The following is an 18,209-nucleotide window of genomic DNA, read 5'->3' on the forward strand; positions in this document are numbered from 1 at the left end:
ATAGGAAACGAGGCTAACTTTTTTTTTTGAAATTTCAAAAAACATGGGCTATAACCCATCGTTTTTGTCATTTTGTCATTTTTTTCAAATCCTCAAAAATGATGAAAAACGGCGCGCTATAGTATGCCGTACGATATGGGCTATAGCCCATGGTCCAAAATGATGAGAAACGAGGCTAACCTTTTTTTTCAAAATTTCAAAAAACATGGGCTATAACCCATCGTTTTTGTCATTTCGTCATTTTTTTAAAAATCCTTAAAAATGATGAAAAACGGCGCGCTATAGTATGCCGTACGATATGGGCTATAGCCCATGGTCCAAAATGATGAGAAACGAGGCTAACTTTTTTTTCCGAAATTTCAAAAAACATGGGCTATAACCCATCGTTTTTGTCATTTCGTCATTTTTTTTTAATCCTCAAAAATGATGAAAAACGGCGCGCTATAGTATGCCGTACGATATGGGCTATAGCCCATGGTCCAAAATGATGAGAAACGAGGCTAACTTTTTTTTTCAAAATTTCAAAAAACATGGGCTATAACCCATCGTTTTTGTCATTTCGTCATTTTTTTCAAATCCTCAAAAATGATGAAAAACGGCGCGCTATAGTATGCCGTACGATATGGGCTATAGCCCATGGTCCAAAATGATAGGAAACGAGGCTAACTTTTTTTTTTGAAATTTCAAAAAACATGGGCTATAACCCATCGTTTTTTGTCATTTCGTCATTTTTTTCAAATCCTCAAAAATGATGAAAAACGGCGCGCTATAGTATGCCGTACGATATGGGCTATAGCCCATGGTCCAAAATGATGAGAAACGAGGCTAACTTTTTTTTTCAAAATTTCAAAAAACATGGGCTATAACCCATCGTTTTTGTCATTTCGTAATTTTTTTCAAATCCTCAAAAATGATGAAAAACGGCGCGCTATAGTATGCCGTACGATATGGGCTATAGCCCATGGTCCAAAATGATAGGAAACGAGGCTAACTTTTTTTTTTGAAATTTCAAAAAACATGGGCTATAACCCATCGTTTTTGTCATTTCGTCATTTTTTTCAAATCCTCAAAAATGATGAAAAACGGCGCGCTATAGTATGCCGTACGATATGGGCTATAGCCCATGGTCCAAAATGATAGGAAACGAGGCTAACTTTTTTTTTTGAAATTTCAAAAAACATGGGCTATAACCCATCGTTTTTGTCATTTCGTCATTTTTTTCAAATCCTCAAAAATGATGAAAAACGGCGCGCTATAGTATGCCGTACGACATGGGCTATAGCCCATGGTCCAAAATGATGAGAAACGAGGCTAACCTTTTTTTTCAAAATTTCAAAAAACATGGGCTATAACCCATCGTTTTTGTCATTTCGTCATTTTTTTCAAATCCTCAAAAATGATGAAAAACGGCGCGCTATAGTATGCCGTACGATATGGGCTATAGCCCATGGTCCAAAATGATGAGAAACGAGGCTAACTTTTTTTTTCAAAATTTCAAAAAACATGGGCTATAACCCATCGTTTTTGTCATTTCGTAATTTTTTTCAAATCCTCAAAAATGATGAAAAACGGCGCGCTATAGTACGCCGTACGATATGGGCTATAGCCCATGGTCCAAAATGATGAGAAACGAGGCTAACTTTTTTTTTTGAAATTTCAAAAAACATGGGCTATAACCCATCGTTTTTGTCATTTCGTCACTTTTTTTCAAATCCTCAAAAATGATGAAAAACGGCGCGCTATAGTATGCCGTACGATATGGGCTATAGCCCATGGTCCAAAATGATGAGAAACGAGGCTAACTATTTTTTTCTAAATTTCAAAAAACATGGGCTATAACCCATCGTTTTTGTCATTTCGTAATTTTTTTCAAATCCTCAAAAATGATGAAAAACGGCGCGCTATAGTATGCCGTACGATATGGGCTATAGCCCATGGTCCAAAATGATGAGAAACGAGGCTAACTTTTTTTTTCAAAATTTAAAAAAACATGGGCTATAACCCATCGTTTTTGTCATTTCGTCATTTTTTTAAAATCCTCAAAAATGATGAAAAACGGCGCGCTATAGTATGCCGTACGATATGGGCTATAGCCCATGGTCCAAAATGATGAGAAACGAGGCTAACCTTTTTTTTCAAAATTTCAAAAAACATGGGCTATAACCCATCGTTTTTGTCATTTCGTCATTTTTTTAAAAATCCTTAAAAATGATGAAAAACGGCGCGCTATAGTATGCCGTACGATATGGGCTATAGCCCATGGTCCAAAATGATGAGAAACGAGGCTAACTTTTTTTTCCGAAATTTCAAAAAACATGGGCTATAACCCATCGTTTTTGTCATTTCGTCATATTTTTTAAATCCTCAAAAATGATGAAAAACGGCGCGCTATAGTATGCCGTACGATATGGGCTATATCCCATGGTCCAAAATGATGAGAAACGAGGCTAACTTTTTTTTTCAAAATTTCAAAAAACATGGGCTATAACCCATCGTTTTTGTCATTTCGTCATTTTTTTTTAATCCTCAAAAATGATGAAAAACGGCGCGCTATAGTATGCCGTACGATATGGGCTATAGCCCATGGTCCAAAATGATGAGAAACGAGGCTAACTTTTTTTTTCAAAATTTCAAAAAACATGGGCTATAACCCATCGTTTTTGTCATTTCGTCATTTTTTTCAAATCCTCAAAAATGATGAAAAACGGCGCGCTATAGTATGCCGTACGATATGGGCTATAGCCCATGGTCCAAAATGATAGGAAACGAAGCTAACTTTTTTTTTTGAAATTTCAAAAAACATGGGCTATAACCCATCGTTTTTTGTCATTTCGTCATTTTTTTCAAATCCTCAAAAATGATGAAAAACGGCGCGCTATAGTATGCCGTACGATATGGGCTATAGCCCATGGTCCAAAATGATGAGAAACGAGGCTAACTTTTTTTTTCAAAATTTCAAAAAACATGGGCTATAACCCATCGTTTTTGTCATTTCGTCATTTTTTTCAAATCCTCAAAAATGATGAAAAACGGCGCGCTATAGTATGCCGTACGATATGGGCTATAGCCCATGGTCCAAAATGATAGGAAACGAGGCTAACTTTTTTTTTTGAAATTTCAAAAAACATGGGCTATAACCCATCGTTTTTGTCATTTCGTCATTTTTTTCAAATCCTCAAAAATGATGAAAAACGGCGCGCTATAGTATGCCGTACGATATGGGCTATAGCCCATGGTCCAAAATGATGAGAAACGAGGCTAACCTTTTTTTTCAAAATTTCAAAAAACATGGGCTATAACCCATCGTTTTTGTCATTTCGTCATTTTTTTAAAATCCTCAAAAATGATGAAAAACGGCGCGCTATAGTATGCCGTACGATATGGGCTATAGCCCATGGTCCAAAATGATGAGAAACGAGGCTAACTTTTTTTTTCAAAATTTCAAAAAACATGGGCTATAACCCATCGTTTTTGTCATTTCGTCATTTTTTTCAAATCCTCAAAAATGATGAAAAACGGCGCGCTATAGTATGCCGTACGATATGGGCTATAGCCCATGGTCCAAAATGATGAGAAACGAGGCTAACTTTTTTTTTCAAAATTTCAAAAAACATGGGCTATAACCCATCGTTTTTGTCATTTCGTCATTTTTTTCAAATCCTCAAAAATGATGAAAAACGGCGCGCTATAGTACGCCGTACGATATGGGCTATAGCCCATGGTCCAAAATGATGAGAAACGAGGCTAACTTTTTTTTTTGAAATTTCAAAAAACATGGGCTATAACCCATCGTTTTTGTCATTTCGTCATTTTTTTCAAATCCTCAAAAATGATGAAAAACGGCGCGCTATAGTATGCCGTACGATATGGGCTATAGCCCATGGTCCAAAATGATGAGAAACGAGGCTAACTATTTTTTTCTAAATTTCAAAAAACATGGGCTATAACCCATCGTTTTTGTCATTTCGTAATTTTTTTCAAATCCTCAAAAATGATGAAAAACGGCGCGCTATAGTATGCCGTACGATATGGGCTATAGCCCATGGTCCAAAATGATGAGAAACGAGGCTAACTTTTTTTTTCAAAATTTAAAAAAACATGGGCTATAACCCATCGTTTTTGTCATTTCGTCATTTTTTTAAAATCCTCAAAAATGATGAAAAACGGCGCGCTATAGTATGCCGTACGATATGGGCTATAGCCCATGGTCCAAAATGATGAGAAACGAGGCTAACTTTTTTTTTCAAAATTTCAAAAAACATGGGCTATAACCCATCGTTTTTGTCATTTCGTCATTTTTTTCAAATCCTCAAAAATGATGAAAAACGGCGCGCTATAGTATGCCGTACGATATGGGCTATAGCCCATGGTCCAAAATGATGAGAAACGAGGCTAACTTTTTTTTTCAAAATTTCAAAAAACATGGGCTATAACCCATCGTTTTTGTCATTTCGTCATTTTTTTCAAATCCTCAAAAATGATGAAAAACGGCGCGCTATAGTATGCCGTACGATATGGGCTATAGCCCATGGTCCAAAATGATGAGAAACGAGGCTAACTTTTTTTTTCAAAATTTCAAAAAACATGGGCTATAACCCATCGTTTTTGTCATTTCGTCATTTTTTTCAAATCCTCAAAAATGATGAAAAACGGCGCGCTATAGTATGCCGTACGATATGGGCTATAGCCCATGGTCCAAAATGATGAGAAACGAGGCTAACTTTTTTTTTCAAAATTTCAAAAAACATGGGCTATAACCCATCGTTTTTGTCATTTCGTAATTTTTTTCAAATCCTCAAAAATGATGAAAAACGGCGCGCTATAGTATGCCGTACGATATGGGCTATAGCCCATGGTCCAAAATGATGAGAAACGAGGCTAACCTTTTTTTCAAAATTTCAAAAAACATGGGCTATAACCCATCGTTTTTGTCATTTCGTCATATTTTTTAAATCCTCAAAAATGATGAAAAACGGCGCGCTATAGTATGCCGTACGATATGGGCTATATCCCATGGTCCAAAATGATGAGAAACGAGGCTAACTTTTTTTTTAAAAATTTCAAAAAACATGGGCTATAACCCATCGTTTTTGTCATTTCGTCATTTTTTTCAAATCTTCAAAAATGATGAAAAACGGCGCGCTATAGTATGCCGTACGATATGGGCTATAGCCCATGGTCCAAAATGATGAGAAACGAGGCTAACTTTTTTTTTCAAAATTTCAAAAAACATGGGCTATAACCCATCGTTTTTGTCATTTTGTCATTTTTTTCAAATCTTCAAAAATGATGAAAAACGGTGCGCTATAGTATGCCGTACGACAGTGATACTCAACCTCAGGCCCGCGGGCCACATCAGGCCTTCGGGACCATTATGACTGGCCCACCAATGAAAATCTAAAAAAAAGAAGGAAAAAAAATCTGGAAAATGAAATAAAAATAAATAAATCTGAATGAAGTTATCTTTAATTACATTATTATAAGTAATACTATTAGAGTTGTACTATTACTCGAACGAAAATAAAAGCTTGGGGGGGGGGGGGGGGGGGGAGATGCAATGCAAATGAAAGACATACTGTGTATCCCTATTCCCTGACATAATTTTATAGCTAAACGGACAGAATTCTATTTTATTTGAATGATGAAACCCAGCTGCCATTAATAGTTGGAAATGGAAATTGCGGAAATGGAAATTGCGGAAATTGCGGAAATTGCTCTTCACTTATAGCTATCTATTTTCAGGTAGATTGTTTTATTTTACTCAGTCAGCCATATCACTACTCATTTTTTTCATGAAAAAGGTCATAGCTGGGTAATCTATTTTCAGGCAAATTGTGTTTATTGTATTTTATTTTACTCAGCCATAATAATTTATTTTCTGTTAACCAACTTGCTGGCTGGCAGGCAGGCAGACAGCTACTCATAGACAGGCAGACAGACAGACAGCTACTCATGGAGAATTGGACAGGCAGGCAGTCAGACAGCTACTCATAGACAGGCAGACAGACAGCTACTCATGGAGAATTGGACAGGCAGGCAGACAGCTACTCATGGACAATTGGACAGGCAGGAAGGCAGACAGCTACTCATAGACAGACAGACAGCTACTCATGGACAATTGGACAGGCAGGAAGGCAGACAGCTACTCATAGACAGACAGACAGCTACTCATGGACAATTGGACAGGCAGGAAGGCAGACAGCTACTCATAGACAGGCAGACAGACAGCTACTCATGGACAATTAGGCAGGCAGGCAGACAGCTACTCATAGACAGGCAGACAGACAGCTACTCATGGACAATTAGGCAGGCAGGCAGACAGCTACTCAGACAGACAGACAGCTACTCATGGACAATTGGACAGGCAGTCAGGCAGACAGACAGCTACTCATAGACAGGCAGGCAGACAGCTACTCATAGACAGGCAGACAGTAAGACAGCTACTCATTGACAGACAGACAAATAACTACTCATGGACAGACAGACAGACAGGCAGGCAGGCAGGCAGGCAGGCAAAGAGCTACTCATGTTATGTTATTATGTTATTATAACAGCTACTCATGTTATGTGCAATAATTTGTGCAGTTATGGAAACAGCTCTTTGTGTTTATGCAAGAAAATGTAACACATTTATTTATTTACATATTGTGTGCATGCACATTGTACTTTGATACATTTTGCGAAAATAAAGCAATTGAAAGAGAGAAGTTATCAAGTATCATTAATGTCGTAATTTTATCTACTGGCCCCTGGCCCCTTGCCATTTTTGTAATGTGGCCCACAGGTAAATCTATTTTAGTATCCCTGGCCTATTACATAATTATTTACATTATCGTATATTCATACATAAAGGTGCATGGTTTAAAAGAAAATAAAATAGCAATAAAACGAGGCAGTTAAAAATAGCAGCAGATGATAACTGATACAAGTGCCAGCTGCCAGTGCAGCAGCAGCAAAAGCAGAACACAACTCAATGGTTTTTCATAGCCTATAGATTAAAACTCAGTGAAACAGTCAAGTATAGATGATGATTCAAAAAAATTGTTTGCATGAAATAAGCTTCCTCAAAGCAGTGTAAAAGTCTAAAAAATTACCCGCGCAGCAGGTTCATGTCAGGCCATGGATAACGGATAAGATTGCTTGGCCATGGCAGACAAACACTTGTAATATAAGTGAAGAATATTTAGGATCTCATAATTATACTGTGTTGCAATGCCTTCGTGTCAATTGTGTAAATTTACATACAGTAGACCTTGTGGTGGACAGCTGCCTAGGGGTGTCGGCCTCTCAGGAGAAGCTAGGAGCCTAATTCCGGTCTATGTAAATTAGGGGTCTGTTGACGTAAAGGGACAGAGTGATTGAATCAAAGGACTTTGCTACTATAATAGATATGCACCATGTCGATCCCTTTGACCAAATGTGGAAGGTTTAAAAGGTGGCCTACAAGGCTATCAAGTCAGTCAGTCGAGGCGCGAGCCTTGTGGGTTAGCCATGCACTCTGCATGGCTGGCGTGAGAGATTGCTGTTGCTGTGTATGCTGTGTACTCCGTTTGAATAAACATCTTGGAACTCCGTTCGTCTGCTGCGTGCACATTTCTCCTCTGTATGGTATATTATATACGTCAGATGGTGCCAGAAACCGGTCGTGTTGGTGTGTTTATCACGTCAGATGAAACAGTACCAGCGGCTTTTTTTTCGTCTAATTCGGTGGAGGGGAGTTTTTTGTGAGCGGCGACGGAAGAAGCTTCAGCGGACCCGACCCGGCCGTGATCTCTTGTCCATTTCGCAGCGGGGATGATGACGACGACCGCCGCGAGGAGTGTTGTGCGACGGGGACCGATGACGAGCCACCGGACGGGTGTCACGGGTGGGCTGCGGTGAGGTCGATGGAGCGGCGACAGCCACGCGGAGGCCTTGGTCATTCATCACGTCGGCGCGGGGACAGCGATTGCGGGCGGGGATCGGTGGGACGCAGCGCGGAGCAGCAGTGGCCGACTGACCTGCAAGCTGAGGGCCTTCACAGACAGGGGTCTGTGATGAAGATGTTCCAGGCTTTTCTTTTCGTCCCATCTCTGTTGTAAACAGAGTTGGGAGGGGGGAGAGGAATGAGGATGATGATGACGAGGACAGCGGGACAACAGCAGTGAACAGACTCTTGGACTTTTATCCGTGCAGCTGAGCGAACAGTTCGAGGTAAACTAGAATGAGCAGCATACAGAGAAGAAGTTTCCTTTGTTCGTACAGAGAAAAGATGGACTTTCTTCTCTCTGTTTAACAAATTGTGCGTCTCGTTTGTTTTCAGCATGAATTATAATAGGCCTCATGTTGGTATGTGTTTGTCGTATAATTAGATAAGTTGAGTCATTTAGCCTAATTATGAATCAATGAGGAATTTTCCTATGGATATGAAGAGATATGTGATATTATTTTTAGACTCTGGCGTGGAATGTGTATCTACTTGGATCACCAGTGTGTGATGTTGGTCAGACGTAAATCCGAGAGTGGTTTAGCTGGCATTGTGTATTTAACATTGGACAGCAGAGTTTAGTTTGTAAATCATGTTGGTTATTACGTATCAAAAAGTGCTCTTGTAAAAGGGAGCTGAAAGCGGCATATGTATTGTTTAATGTCTGTTACCTGTACTAATCATTTTTCCATTATTCATATACGTATGGATGTCTGAAACCCATGTTGGGGGAATTCTGTACTGTAATGCTGTTATTTTTTGGTTTCTTGAATGTATTGTCTAAGCTAAGGGTCAAGGGGGGTGTAAGATAATTATGGTTCCATATTTTTAGCTGATCATCTTTTGATGATCAAGGGGGGAATATGAAGAATATTTAGGATCTCATAATTATACTGTGTTGCAATGCCTTCGTGTCAATTGTGTAAATTTACATACAGTAGACCTTGTGGTGGACAGCTGCCTAGGGGTGTCGGCCTCTCAGGAGAAGCTAGGAGCCTAATTCCGGTCTATGTAAATTAGGGGTCTGTTGACGTAAAGGGACAGAGTGATTGAATCAAAGGACTTTGCTACTATAATAGATATGCACCATGTCGATCCCTTTGACCAAATGTGGAAGGTTTAAAAGGTGGCCTACAAGGCTATCAAGTCAGTCAGTCGAGGCGCGAGCCTTGTGGGTTAGCCATGCACTCTGCATGGCTGGCGTGAGAGATTGCTGTTGCTGTGTATGCTGTGTACTCCGTTTGAATAAACATCTTGGAACTCCGTTCGTCTGCTGCGTGCACATTTCTCCTCTGTATGGTATATTATATACGTCATAAGTCAATTAGTAGGTCAACAAAATCTAAAATAAAGTTAATGAGATTTGACTTTTCAACTGCAACATGAGGGTTGAAAACAGACCATAAAAGATCTATAAAGGAACAACAGATGCAGGCGTAGACATCAAGAAGGCTACGTTTGTTGAGCTGATCCCAAAGAATTCTTTGAAAAAAAAAAGGGAATTTCAAGAACCAGACTGAATGGAGGATAATTAGTGGTGTTGTTCAGCCAAGCGGATAAATCAACCGGAAGAGGGAAAGCACAGGCTGGCACATGGAGCCGCCAGATGGAAATGTGTGGAAGTCGCCACCACTTAAGCCCCATGTATACAGTACCGTACATTTCATCGTACGACCAATACAGTGAATATAGCCTGTTGTGTACAACCTCACAAAGTGTCGCATCATGACATACTATACAGTGTTGATTTCGTCGACTAAAACCACATGACGAACAATGTCCGTCACCAAAACATTTTTGATGGACTAGTATAGAAGAGATCCACTAGAACTAAAAGGCAAATCATTTCATGCTTGTTTGGACGCACTGTGAGCTTGTAGAGCGGCTATTTTCAGCATGCAAGCAAGTGTAAAATCATCCATTACGACGTGATCAAGGCCCGCCAAAATACATTTTAGTCGACTATATCAACTGTAGATTTACACTAAGGACTATGACTAAAACTAAATAAAAATTTGCTGTCGAAATCAACACCAGTTAAAAAATCACTGCAAGCCCATGGTCTCGACTCTCGAGTGATTTTCGTCTTTAAAAAAAAAGAAAATCAGATTTGAAAAAGACGAAAATCACTCCGATCTTATGTCCATCTGAGCCCAATTGGGTTTTGTCATGGGCTATGGGCATGGGTTCCAAGTGGGCCGTGCACCCAGTTTTCACAAAGGGCCCACCCGTGTTAGCCCATAAGGGGCTTACGTGGGTTTCTAACTGGATCTTAGGTGCATGGTATCCATGCCACCTGTGTTTGCCTATATGGGTTTGAACTGGGATCTTATTGGGCCTTAAGTGGGTACCTGCAGCTGGGCGAATTATATGTGACCCATGTAGGCCACACTTGTGTCCACCCTCATTGTCTTCCGTCCTGTTTCTGTTGTCACCTGCTGTCGATTGTTCATTCCTACGGATAGGATGCAGTGCGCCACATTGGCGGTTTTTCCAGTTTTCTGTAGTAGTTTCTTCAAGTGTTCAAACTTTATGACTGGATAGCACTCGATCTGTAGAGTCCTACATTACTATCTCCTACGATCAAGGGTTAGGGTTAGGGTACTGTAGCATGCTGTTTTTCATCATTTTTGAGGACGAAAATCACTCTGACACCATGGACTGCATCATAATTATCATATAATGGCCCGGTGTAGCAGGCCAGTGCAAAAATAAATAAAAGACTGCTGCAAATAGCCGCCTGGTTCCTTTTAAACGCTTGGAATGGAGTCCAAAACTATTTTGCGTATTAAATGCCGGGCTACTATTTGGAAATATATACAGTAGGGTAGACCATAATAAGTCCGGTCCTAGTACTAGAAAGAAAATGGATTTCTCTGGTTGTACTTACTTAAAACTGTCAGATTGTTTTGAGGGTAGTGAAAATATTCTGACAGCTGACTCAAGACATGTGCTTCATATTCATAACATCTAAAGGTATGACTAAACATGATGCGGCTGTACATGCTACTGTATGTAAGATGAAGCCGAGGGTGATTTTGACAGCCATGAACTTTCATAAGGACATGAGTCCTAGATGGTGGTTTAGTGAGCATTTTTCTCAATGCATTCCTGTATGCGGTCACATGGGTTGTTTGTTGCAAGTCCATACAGTGTAGGCACGTGGACCACGAAGGCATAGGGATTAGGGAGTACCATTATACTACAGTGGGTCAACTATAGCCATGTGTTTCTAGGTTGTGTTTATGTTGTCCTTGTGTTGTATTGTATATACTGTACTTGTATACTGTACAGAAGAACATATGCTGACCATGAGCATTCACAACTGCACTTACAGTATGAACTCCCATGATGTTTAGCCATTGTAACTTTGTTGAAATAATGTGCTCAACATGATTACATGCAAACACTTTGTATATATCCCTTTCACAAATATTTGATATCTGATATCTCAGATTATCTGTGCACCCAGACACAGCTCTGATATCAACAACAAACCACACAGCATAACATAAAGACATTACATCAAAAACATAACTTTCAATGCATTCCAATACCACATAGATACTGAACATATCACATGATCATAATACAATCCATAAAACACATTATAATGACAGATTCCCATAACAGAACTAGATATCACAAATAGTATATGAATAAATCACATACGTATAATCACAGAATCACCCATTACATAACTAATGCCACAGGGAGGAGGACGGGGAGGTGGAGGAAATGTGAACGCTGACATCTGAACAACAGAGACAGAGTCAGCTAGCATGAAGACTGAGGACAGGGTAATGACCATATTAAAAAGATAGATGCCTCATTAGCCGCTGCAGTTCGTTGGAGCGATGTGTGTTGAAGGAGGGGCGGAAAGAATTTACACTGGGAGAGGAAGTAGGCCTACGCCGGAAGAGTGGAAGAAACGTTACATCACGCTGCCACTCAAGTGATTACTGGCCAATCACAGCGCATCTTTTCAGGGACTTATCAGACCCGAACGCTCATGCTTCCGCGGTGCTTCGAAAGGAATCTCTAAGTTTTGCCCTCCCTTGAGCCATAGAGTAGCCTTGAGCACATATGTTCCAGAGCCGGAAAGGGCGTCTACCTTTATTTGTCTATGGTAGTGACTGCTTAAAAAGAACACCTGATTGAATGTGGGCGTGAGTGAGTTAGCTGGCAGCGAATGAGAGTGAGGGGACATGGAGAGAGACATCTCATTCAGGAACAGAATGAATTGCTGATAGGGAATGAAGGGGGGATTTATATATTAAACCTTCTGCCTTACGTGTCTCAATGAACTATCGCTGCGCTGGATTTCCTTTTAAATCACACGCTAATGTCTTACATATGCTGTTAATTGCTTTTTTTGTTGTAGACCTGTGATGTTGCGATGTTAACATAAAATAAGCTGTTAATGTTTATGCAAGCCGTTAATTAGCATGAGCTGCCTGACAGCCAGTGCTGTCTGCAGTAGGCTACAATTGCTACAGTTGTGTAAAACCTAAACTCCAAACTAGGACCAACACTGTGTACGCCTATAAAGAAATAAGTGAGCATTCCTCGTGTGTCTAGATTACTATGTGGCTTGGACATGCCCAGCATGTGATTTCAAACAATAAGACACAAAATCCAAAAGCAGGGAGGACATACTGTAGACTAGATTTTTTTTCTGCCCAACTGGGGATGTTGTGGCAAATGTTTTCTCAAACTGTGTTACCCCACAAAAATGGACACTGGACTAGACATTGAAATTACACCCCTGAGAGTCCAAAACAAACCCCTTCCACCAAGAATAACGACAGACTGTGAAGCAAGATTGACAGCTTAGGCCTTTCTACATTAGCCAAGGCTGGTTGTTGGCTTGTTGCTCAGTATATGACGATGACGAAGAAGATGTTGGGGCCCTCCATATACATATATATAGCCTACTATGGCAAATGTATACACACTTGGAGATGGTCCATTGGCTATGCATGGAGAATGGAGATGATATTTAACTTGCAATATGGCTTAGGTCCAAACCATATGAAACATTTTAATCAAAAATCCTGATTTGAATACACACTCGGAATGCAATGCATGAATAGAAAGTTTGCATTCAAACCCGCACATTTGCTGTGCATTCTTCAGCACAACGGGGCTTGTCCAATGAATAGTATGCATATGCAGAAATACATCCTTCAAGTGTGGCTGTGCAGACCAGTAAACTGGTCGTAGCCGGGGAAAGGACCTGGCCGAGGCCCGGTCTGAATCTTTATATAGAGGCTGGCTGTGGTTCTGGTGGGACACTGCAACGCTCTAATTAAACCCTGTCGCATAACGACTCGCGGTTTTATCCCCCGTTACTCGATTAGTAGCGTTTGGTTGACCCAAGCTATAGTTTGGGGTTTGTGGGGGTGGGAGATCACATTTGGGGTAAGGACTACAGCAACATAACAGCAGGAGCTGAATTGGCAACCCTAATGCCCTGGCCCTGGGACTCAACCACATGAACCCTAGCATCCCTATTGCAGAGGTGAACATTCTGCAAAAATAGCCGATCTGCAAGCTCATAATGTGTTGCAGTGCGATGCATTGTGAGCTTGTTGTAGATTAGCCATTTTGGCAAGGAGATGTAGAGCAGTGGAAATTAGATGTAGCCCGGCACCCAAACTAGTTAAAATAGTAGATCTACAAGCTCACAACACGCTGCTTTGTGACGTGCTGTGAGCTTGTAGATCGGCTGTTCTCACTACAAACATCATAATTTATGGAATGTCTTAGATTTTTCATTGTATTTATTCATTTGTTTTTAATTTGTTTTTGATTTTAATTCAATTCATGACTTGTTTTGCTTTTTTCCAGGGTCAGGTGGGGTGAGGATCAGAGGGGTCGCAGCCATGGAGAATCAGGCCGTATTGCACATACATTCTAGTTTATTAGACAGAAATATATATATATGAACAGCGGATATATGACGTCCCTAGCCGATATGAAAACAAACAGCATGCATCTCATATAACTTTGCACAGTCAGTCTCTCTGATACAGTATTGGACAGTCATCATATGTGGATATCAATGCTTATACAGATGAGTGTTTCGCCACTGAGTCAATCATAATAGTGATCAGATGAGATGAGATGTACTTTATTATCCCCACAGGGAAATTGATACGTTACAGCAGCATAATGTAAAATGTAAAAATAAACAACAAACAGACAGACTGAAAAACACAACAAGACCAAAGACACAGGACCAAGCATTGGGGGGGGGATTCTTATGTGTTGTATAGTCTGATGGCGGTTGGCAGAAAGGAGAGTCTATTCCGCTCTGTGTTCATTCTCGGAGGGAAGGTGAGCCTACGACTAAAGGTGCTCACTCTGTCCTGTAAGTCACCATAGAGTGGATGTGAGTGGTGTGGACTCAGGACAAAAAGGAGGGGACCAAATATAGCCCCTGGGGGGACCCCGGTCAATAAGATCTATAGGGTGGTAAAGTATTTAGCAAGAATACCGAAAGTTTGATGTTCTTCTGACCCCTGTTAAAGTGGTACACGTTGTGTATTTGTTCACAACAAAAAATACATTTAAAGTTTGATTGATTTAGCCTGAGAATAGTGTTGACATAAAAATGGTGGGATTCATATTTAGAATGTCTTGAGAAATGCCACATTATGCCCAGTGCTAAACCAGATGGACATAAATACTGGCTCGTTTTCCATGACATCTCTGGATGTTTTATTCTCCAACTGACTGACAGATACGTGCCTGCATGCTAACCCACTTTTTCAGTACGTGTACCTACTGTTTACATGCACACACGCGTGCGCGTGTGCGTGAGCGTGCGCGTGCGTGTGCGTGTGGTTGCGTGTATGTGCATATGATTCCCACCCCATGCAAAACGTTTACATGTGGATGCTATCTTTAGTCTCACATCCCCATTTGTTGTTATTTTTATAGTCTACAATGCACACGCATGCTACACACGTGTAGTTCGAAAAGCCTCCCGAATACTTGTGGCCGTGTAAGTTTATGTGTGGGTGAAGGAGAGTTTTTGGACTCCCGTGCCAGGGATGTGTGGGTGTTCATGTGAGTGATCCTGGCGAGTGCGCGGCGGAAGCACTGACATCGGATCCTCTGGCCAATCGCATGGTCACCACTGTGTGGGGGTCAGGGGTGGAGGGGGGGGGGGGAGGGGGCAGACTGTAGTATATATTGACCCAGAGTGAACAGAACAGAACAGAAGAATCCATCCAAAGCAAAGAGAAGACCAAACAACCAAGTGTGCTACAAGACTCTGACTCTGCGGGAACATCATGAAGACTCTGACTCTCCTCGCTCTCTGCTGCACTGTGCTGTCAGTGTGCTGGTCCATGGGAGGTAAGAACAGCATCCTCATCCTCAGTGATGAACTCTTCTATATACAGCATGATGCAGAGGTTCATTTTCCATGTTGTTTAGAGTTATATAGATCCTTTCTCCTCAGTGCCAGTGGTAGTGGAAGTGGAACCCGAGGTTATCGTGGACCCCTCTGCCGACGTCGCCGCCGATCCCGGCGCTGCTGATGCGGGAGCCGCTGACACCTCGTCTGCTTCAGACTCGTCTTCATCATCGTCTTCATCATCTTCAGAGTCAGACTCCGCGGCTTCGTCTTCATCTTCTTCAGAGTCCAACTCGGCTTCATCGTCTGCATCCGACTCATCTGCATCCGATTCCGCCTCATCCTCCTCTTCTTCCTCCTCCTCCTCCTCCTCCTCCTCCTCATCAGAGTCAGTCAGTGCTGAAGGTAGGCCAGTGTTGTCTTTATTGATTTCCTTTCCTTTTTATGTCTGGTCGACTCGTAATCTTTGCACTTTCTGCATGAGTTTGTTCAGGAGAGTGACAGAGGGCCCAGGCGGTGGCATAACCGTCTGGGCACCCGACTGGTAATCCAGTCGCAGTGTGCCGCAGGTTCGACTCACGAACCCGACACGGCCTTTACTGCATGTCTTCCCCCATCTCTCTCCCGTTTCCTGTCAGCCTACTGTCTGTCCCTTCAAAAAAACCAATAAAAGGCGTAAGCCGCAAAAAATTATATCTTAAAAAAAAGACAGAGAGATGACATATGGATTTTAATATATTATGCTTTTAAGTAGTAGTTTTTTCTCTTAAAAGTAGGCATTTAAAAAAGTTTTTATAGCATTTGTGTATTGTGATTTCTTGTTTATTGTTGTCTTTAACCATCCCACAAAAGTAGTTTCCGAAAGGAAAAATAAAGTACTTTGAAGTTGAAGTTGACATGTAGCCACTGGGCAGTGCAACACTTTGTGAGTTCAGGTTAATATTGAGGATATTAACTGGTTTCCCAGAGAAATCTTAAGTGCAACTGAGTCGATGTTGGACAATTGTATAAAGTATGGGATTATGAGTTTTTAAAAGGTTGACTGTTGAATGTGCTTCTGCAGCTGCAGCTGCCGGGGTGATTATGAAGAGAGATGTGGCTGCTGTTCTTCTGAGGAGGAGAAGGGCTGCTCCAGGAGGAGTTCTCACTCTTCTCCAAATGGAAAGGTATTCTTTTATATAAATATTGTTCATTGGTTCATCAAATTTTCAATTTCTAATTCTATCAAATCCAAATTATTCAATATCGTTCTTTGGAACCACCAGAAAAAAATCTGTGAATCTGAAACTTGTTATACTCACAGACCCACACAATTCTGAGAGTGTACATTTGTACACTCTCGGAATTGTGTGAAAAAGAAGAATTGTGTCTGAAAAGTTATAGACCTGTAAATGTTAATTTGGTCCTTAACTATTGATCATTTAGCTGGGGACCCCCTGTAGGACCCCTGAGGATCCACACGGACCCTACTTTGAGAACCAGTCCTCATTGAACAACAACATCTTAATGCTGACAGCACAGGCTCTACAGCTGCTAAGCATTTGGCAAAACATGCTGCTGGTTTTTATATGGCAATTATTCAAGTACAGTATGGCTTGGATCAAAATAGACTTCCTGCTTCCGGGCATATGTGGTATTACCGTTAAGGAAATTGAAATTACTACTTGAGGCCATGCTATGTTTTTACTCTGCATTTACTGGTGTGAATACAAAACACCAAAGGACTAAAGTTATCTTAATGTAGATAATAAGTATGGGTTGTTAAGCCATCTGTGTGCACTGCAGGATACATTGGCAATGTCTGACATTTGGTTCTCTTCCTTCCAGCCTGAGGGAGGTGTGTGAGCTTCACGACGGCTGTGACGAGTTGGCCGAGACAGAGGGCATCGTGAAGGCGTACACAGCATACTACGGACCTCCCCCCTTCTAGAACCTATACAGACTACACTCCGTTATCCACAAATATAGAACTGCTATAACTGAGAGAATACCCTCCATCATACTGCCATCGTGTAGCGACGTGCACAGAGAATGGCACAACAACCACCACTCCCCCTGCCCTGAGTTCAGAGAAGGAGCAGAAAGCCAAAAGTGGGTTCAGCCCACACTGTGATCCTATAGAAAGAATCTGAAATGTTGAGGGTTTAAGTATAGGATGAGGAGAATGAGGCACATGCACATGAGGGCCTGTGATCTGAATCATACAGCCTATAGTAAAGAGTAAATTATTCTACATAATGAATGGTGCTAAAACTGCAAGTGTATTGTATTATTATGCGTTTTATAAAATAATTTAGTACTGGTGGTAGTAGTGGTAGCTGTATATTGCTGGTTTTAGTAGTAGCAGTAGTAGTAGTAGTAGGCCTAGTAGTAGTAGTAGTGTAAAATATAATTCAATTTGAATTTGAATTTGAAAATAAATTAGTTTGTATTCAAATTGAAACTGGCATCATTAATGGCTGATTTATATTAAATTCTTTTGAGGGGATTATTACCTATAATAATATGTATATAATAGTAAAACCAAATTATTTATATATATATATATATATATATATATTTGGCCGTCAATGAGACTGAATCAAAGACAAATTAAGGCCATTATATCAATACACACATTAATGTACATAGGGCATTTGGTGTCACTTGCCATATTTCACCACTAGATGGCACAGTTTCTCAATTCTTTAATCTGGTTGAATATAGGGCTAATTTATGCCTATTTTTTGCCCTGTGGGATCAAAGCAGAGTTTGAATAGGCAACAATGTGTGTGGATTAATGCAGTTATTGGCTAAATGCCTAAATTGTAAATAGAAATTATAGTTATTAACAGTCCACAACACTGTTATTTACCTCAAGGATAACTTTTGAGT

The 18,209-nt window shown here is 40.6% G+C and overlaps 1 protein-coding gene across 1 annotated transcript in view; it reads left to right on the plus strand.

Moving 5' to 3' along the window:
- The first annotated feature begins 15,175 nt into the window (after window positions 1-15,175).
- The window catches only part of bglapl (bone gamma-carboxyglutamate (gla) protein, like), a 3,115-nt gene continuing 81 nt past the window's right edge, over window positions 15,176-18,209 (plus strand). The window contains exons 1-4 of the mRNA XM_080755833.1: window positions 15,176-15,334; window positions 15,441-15,740; window positions 16,399-16,501; window positions 17,163-18,209. The exon at window positions 17,163-18,209 is cut by the window's right edge and continues 81 nt beyond it. Coding sequence (XP_080611959.1) covers window positions 15,271-15,334; window positions 15,441-15,740; window positions 16,399-16,501; window positions 17,163-17,265 — 570 coding nt within the window. The 5' untranslated portion in view covers window positions 15,176-15,270 and the 3' untranslated portion in view covers window positions 17,266-18,209. The remainder of the gene's footprint in view (window positions 15,335-15,440; window positions 15,741-16,398; window positions 16,502-17,162) is intronic.

Source organism: Protomyctophum bolini (genome assembly GCF_963924005.1).
Source record: "Protomyctophum bolini genome assembly, chromosome: 3".
Taxonomy (NCBI): domain Eukaryota; kingdom Metazoa; phylum Chordata; class Actinopteri; order Myctophiformes; family Myctophidae; genus Protomyctophum; species Protomyctophum bolini.